We start from the raw sequence: 5983 nt of genomic DNA, 5'->3' as shown, positions 1-5983 counted from the left end.
TTAAATAATGAAAATTTTTCAAATTTGAATATTGCACAGCAAAATGAAAAAAGAAAAATTGGAGAATTTTTCATTTTTCAATATCAAACGTCAAATTGAAAAATGCTCCACGTTGGAGCATTTTTCATTTTTCAATATTTGAAGTCAAATTGAAAAATGCTCCACACTAGAGTATTTTTCATTTTTCAATATTGTAAGTTGAATTGAAAAAATGCTCCACGTTAGAGCATTTTTCATTTTTCAATATTGTAAGTGAAATTGAAAAATGCTTAAGGTCAGCATTTTCAATATTTGTTTTTAAGAATGAGATTGAAATATGTTTTGTTTTCTAAAACAAGCAAATACAAATGTTTTAATGTATTTAAACTTTTGACAAAATAAAATCATTTTTAGCACAAACTTATTGATATTTGTTGCAATATCTTCGTGAAATCAAAAATATAATTTCATGAAAATAACAATTTTCAAATCTCATAGAGAAAATGGTTTTTCGAAAGTGACTTCAATAGATTTTTGTTACATTTTTCAAACCAACTACCTTTAAAAGTTGCAGAGCAATTTGCAAAATCTATTTTTCATCTTAAAATGAAAAATGGTTGGCGTGAATGTACACGGACGTAAACCGATATTATTTTTTAATTTTTAACTTCTCTTTTTACCACAGCCACAATGACAATGATCAATGAATTTCAACTCTTTTTATTTTTCATCAACTCTTTTTATTTTTCATCAACTCTTAAACATAAACAGATCTATCATATTTTATACTCAAATTTGATGAAAATTTTCTCCATAAAACACAACATAGAAAACGTTCCAAAACAAAGGATTTCAATTCAGGTTTAAAACGTATGTACTGTAAATTCAGAAATTATTGCGTGCATTTATTATTTCGATTTTAATTTGAAGAATAGACAAAAATGCGAGATTAATTATTGCAATTTAGGAAAATCTGCATACAATTATGTGTTTCAGAATGCGCGTTCTTATTATTGCGATACTCACCAAGTCGTAATATTCACATTTATAAAAACCTCACAATAATTTCTAAATTTACAGTAATAGGTACCACTTCCGTATATAACATGTATAAAACACTTTATTAATTACCTATCATACAAATATAGTAAATAACAAGAAGCAACGGAAAAAGGGGCATATAATCATGCTTCTTTCCTTTTATTAACAAATCTGACAAACATTTACCGTTTTCCATACACTAACACCAACAAAAGCCTGCGAAAATAACACATAATTGAGTTTAAAATATAATGCAAGATTCATGCACTTCAATCCTATCTATACTACTAAAGGAAGAGACCGCAACTCCTCAGAAACCATAAAAAGTCGGAAATATTTGTGATATGACGTATAAATGTAGTGTTTTGTACTTCCTAAATTTATCTTTGAAACATTATTTTTTTCCCTCAGAAAACGCCAATTTTTGTCGAGCCTACGACTTTTGTCGCAAAAACGAGACATAGCGATCCTACATTCCGTTGTCGGCGTCGTCGTCGTCGTCGTCGTCGGCGGCGGCATCGTGCACAAATATTCACTCTGTGGTTAAAGTTTTTGAAATTTAAATAACTTTCTTAAACTATCCTATATTTGTACCAAACTTGAACAGAAGCTTGTTTATGACCAAAAGCTAGTATTTAGAAGGAAATTTTGTAAAAAATTATTTCCTGTTTTTCCGTATATTACTTATCAATGGACTTAGTTTTTTTTCCAGTTAACATTACATACAGTCTGCAGTTTAAGTTTTTAAAACATTTATTAGATTCATAACATCCTGGATTTTTACCAAACTTGGACAGAGGCTTCTTACAATCAAAAGATAAAATAGACAACAGCAACAGTAGGCGAGATACTGGGTAGCGCGGAACCCTTACAAATTTTTGAGAAAATATCCAAATTCGGAGACCGTTATAGATCCGTGTCTTGTACGCTATCACGCATGCTCAGTCGACGTACTGTCCGCGAAATCTGTAATACTAAAATAACGAGGTCATGAACATTATACAGGGATTACTACTACTAAATTCAATCTTTGTCACATGAGTTTTCCGGTTGTAGTAAAAAAACCAGGACGGGTTCAAACAGAAAGATTTTGATAGCAGAGAAAACTATGCACCTTATAATCAGCACGACTTTATCAGATGACAATACGAATACTAAAAATCCAGGCTCAAAATCTCAGGAGGTAACATCGACATTTTATGGTAGGGGTGTGCCATTTTTGCCTCAAAAAACGTACCCATTTTAATATAACATCCACCGAAATTCAGTACCTATAGTTATATAAATATTTAAGAAAGAATGACCTATACTTATATACAAATCAGGAGACAAATTTCCGGGGTTCATTTGGGAACTTATTTAAAAGGTGAACTTTCAAATGAATTGATTTAATTTAACATTGCATTTGACCATTAATAATGTAACATTCTCAATGCATATTTATATATGATATCTAGATCATACAAACCCCAAATCCAAATCAATATACAGTTATCAAATGTAAATGCATTTTAATATGGGATGTTATTAAAAGGAGGGTCATTTTTATATAAAATCTTTCAAAATTATGACCCGTATTTTTGGCACATCCCCGTACACCCAATAATAGGAAGTGAACCCCCCGTGCTTAAACTAAGGCGTAGGTACTTCAATTTAGTCACAGATCCGCGATGTCTAGGGTGTTTTCTAGTAATACTAATGATAACATAATCTGATGAAATTGCTCCCTTATTTCCAGTACGCCCCATTATTCCATATCAACTGAATGTGTTTAACACACATCCTTAAAATTAACCAATTATTCTAGATGCATTATCCAACAAATTGTGGATAAAGATGAACTCCACTATCATTTTTTTTTTGGAAAACCCCCTTTTTTCTGAGGTTCGTGTTGCTCAGTCTTTATTTTTCTGTGTAGTGTTTTCTAGACTGCTATTTGTCTTTGTTTTTGTTTTTTCCATGATTTTGACGGTCTTTCTTAGACGTAGGAATTTTGATTGCTCCGCCTCTTTTTGACGAGAAATAAATGTCGAACCAAAAGACACTTCTTAGCATCTTTTACGTCACAGGTAAACAGTGTATTTATAAGACAAAAAAGGAACTAAATACAAAAAGAACAAAACGGAGACAAAAATGACTAATAGGTTTATGTAATAAGTTTGATATATATATTTACAAAAAGAATTTCCTTTCATAATTTTATTGTTTCAGATAATGAATTTGAGATATTTCAAGCATCAAAATCTGAATGAAAAGGACCATCGAATATGCGTCATGTGAGTTGTACTACCACCTAAGGGTCGAAAAATATTCCCTCGAATTGACAGTTGTAGGAAATTAATCCTATATTTCATTGCAGTAAAAATTTCTGAGTAATAAACATATTACACCTGTTACATGATATATTTTACGACTAATAACATTTCGATGACTTGCTAGTGAGTGATAGTCAAACCTAGGAGGGTGTCGTAAGAACTGTTTTTTTTTTTTTTTTTGTAATCTAAAGTTGTTTCAATATTGCCTAAATAGCATTGGGTATAATTCCAAAGCTGTACCAATCCTACATCAATGACGAAATACGTAATTTCTTAATCTCCTCACAAAGCACTTAAATAAATAAAATGACGATTTTATTAAGACACAGTCCTAGTATATCTGCTCTATCGCAAACTCTCCAACCTCAAAATATTTGCTGTTTAAAAAAGCGACTTATTTAATTTGTCTTGCGTTGATACTCATTTGGAAATATTTGATTTTGGTAGTTTTTAATTGTAGTCAGATTGATAATTTCTCTTCTATACATTGATAGCGTCTTTGATTTTCTCCCAGAAAATAAAATTTCCGTGCACATCATTTGGGTATTCAATATATGATTTTTTCTGAATAATTTCATATAATACTAATGGTAACTCCTCAGGTTGCAGTTGATCATAAAACACAAGAAAAATTAGACTTTTGTCTTTTTTTCTGTGAATACTTTCCATCCTCGCCATATTCAGTTCAAACATGCAGTAATACGATTCGATGAAAGATCTAGTTATGATGCAGATTGTTTTTCGGCTGCGTTGGATGGCTTGGGTGATATTGTCATTTATGGCTGCTCCCGGAAGAAAGTCTCGATGATGTATACATAGTTTAAAATGTCCATCTCGTTCAAGATTATCGATACAGTCTTTTGTAACAAACGTTCGAATTTCGTCGGAGTAAGATATAAAAGCATCGTAGACGTATTGTCCACGATCGTCCATGTTATTGTGGGAGGAATATCTCAATTTTGCTGTATAAAATAAGAAGCGGAGTTTCCACCTGTGTCTATAAATGAGAGCTGATATTAAAATTGTGATAAATCCAATTAAAGAAAAAGACACGCCAACTACCAAATGAAAGTGATTAACGCAGTCTGTTTGAAGATGAAGTATAATATCCTCAAACGAATTTGATATTGACAGGCTCCCGTTTTCTAGAACGCACTTGTATTGGTTAAAATGTACAAAATGTTCACGAATATTAATCATCCATTTCAAATAAGGAAGTAACGAACAGACACAGCGTAGAATATTTCCACTGAGGTTAATTTTTATTTTGGTATTATATTTAATAATGCTATCTATATTTTTCATTGAATTATCACTAAAAAACTTTATTGAGTTATTTGTAAGATTTAACATCTCTAAATTAACCATCTTTAATAAGCCAAAGTCGACATGTTTGAGGAAGTTATGACTTAAGTCAATGACTTTCAAGTGCGGTTGGTCATTGAATATTTGAGAATAGAGATTATAAATTGAATTGTTTGAGAGAGAGATGAACTCTAGTCTACTTGTTTTCGTCATCATATAAGTGTTGTTCGCTAGATAATTTCCGAGTTGGTTCCAATCGATTTTTAGTGTTGTCACGTATGTAAGATTCAGCAATATCTGACGGAAACCACAATTACTGAAAGCTAGACTTCGAAGACTAGGTGGTGCCCGTATTCTACGTTTTTTCGGGAAAACCACCACGTCTCGGTTCTTTGTAAAAGACAATTCATAAATTGGTGTACTGAAGAGTGCATCATTTATTTGTTTCCATGGAAATGTAGAACGTGCTTGTGGCATATCGACAATATAACTATCTTTAAATTTCTGATTTGATGTCCGAGTCACCTCCACCATCAATGATTTCTTCATTCTTCCTTCAGTGATATCAACATCTAATTCTAAAACTATCAATCTTTTGAGCTTGGAAAACGCTTTTAACCCATCGATCCGTAGAATGCCGCACTTGCTGATGTAGACATTAGTCAAATGAGGTGTATGCTTGAATGTATCATTATTGAGATACACGTAACCACAAATACTAAAATTTAGTGTTCGGAGATTGTAAAATAACTGCCGGTGATGATCCTCACAGCTGACATCTAACTCCAATACTTCTAATTGGATTAAATCTGCAATTGTTTCATCTGGGAAAATTTTAGTCGTCGATGCCAAATTGTTGTTTTGAATAGAAAGCTGTTTCAACGATTTCAAAGCCTTAAAGCTTCCTCTCGGAAGTTGTTTTGTATTGTAATCCAAAACGTTGTTGTTTAGTGTAAGATGTGAGAGGTTCTCAAGCCCAGAAAATGTTTCTTCATTTAATGTTGAAAAATAACAAAACGACATTTCAAGCTTTCTAAGGCTTAACATATTTTCAAAGGTTTTATTTGGTATTTGATAGATTATATTGTTTCCGAGTTTAAGAATTTGCAGGTTTCGAAGACCAATGAATGCCTGCTTGTTATCTAAAACCAATCTGTTAAATGATAAATCTAACGTAATAAGATTTGTCATGTTTTTGAAGGTATTATCTGGTATTTGCATCAGGAAATTGTGTTGTAAATAAAGGTGAACAGTATTGTCTGGCAAAAGTGGAATATTTGTTAAGTTTCTATGAGAACAGTCTACATACAGTTCTTCTTGATCGGTAAAGTTTGAACACGGGA

General features: G+C 31.8%; 1 protein-coding gene across 1 annotated transcript; it reads right to left on the bottom strand.

Moving 5' to 3' along the window:
* Positions 1–3815: 3815 nt before the first annotated feature.
* On the bottom strand, positions 3816–5138 carry LOC127712893 (toll-like receptor 4). Its single transcript, XM_052219492.1, has one exon. It carries the CDS (start codon positions 5115–5117, stop codon positions 3816–3818), a length of 1302 nt encoding a protein of 433 aa, XP_052075452.1. The 5' UTR covers positions 5118–5138.
* Positions 5139–5983: the final 845 nt, after the last annotated feature.

Source organism: Mytilus californianus, unplaced genomic scaffold (assembly GCF_021869535.1).
Source record: "Mytilus californianus isolate M0D057914Y unplaced genomic scaffold, xbMytCali1.0.p SCAF_8, whole genome shotgun sequence".
NCBI lineage: Eukaryota > Metazoa > Mollusca > Bivalvia > Mytilida > Mytilidae > Mytilus > Mytilus californianus.
Note: the sequence above shows the minus strand (reverse complement) of the source record. Positions and strands in the feature narration are given on the sequence as shown.

Coding starts and splice junctions, on each gene's coding strand:
- LOC127712893 (XM_052219492.1), bottom strand. CDS start 5,117: ATGCCACAAGCACGTTCTACATTTCCATGGAAACAAATAAATGATGCA.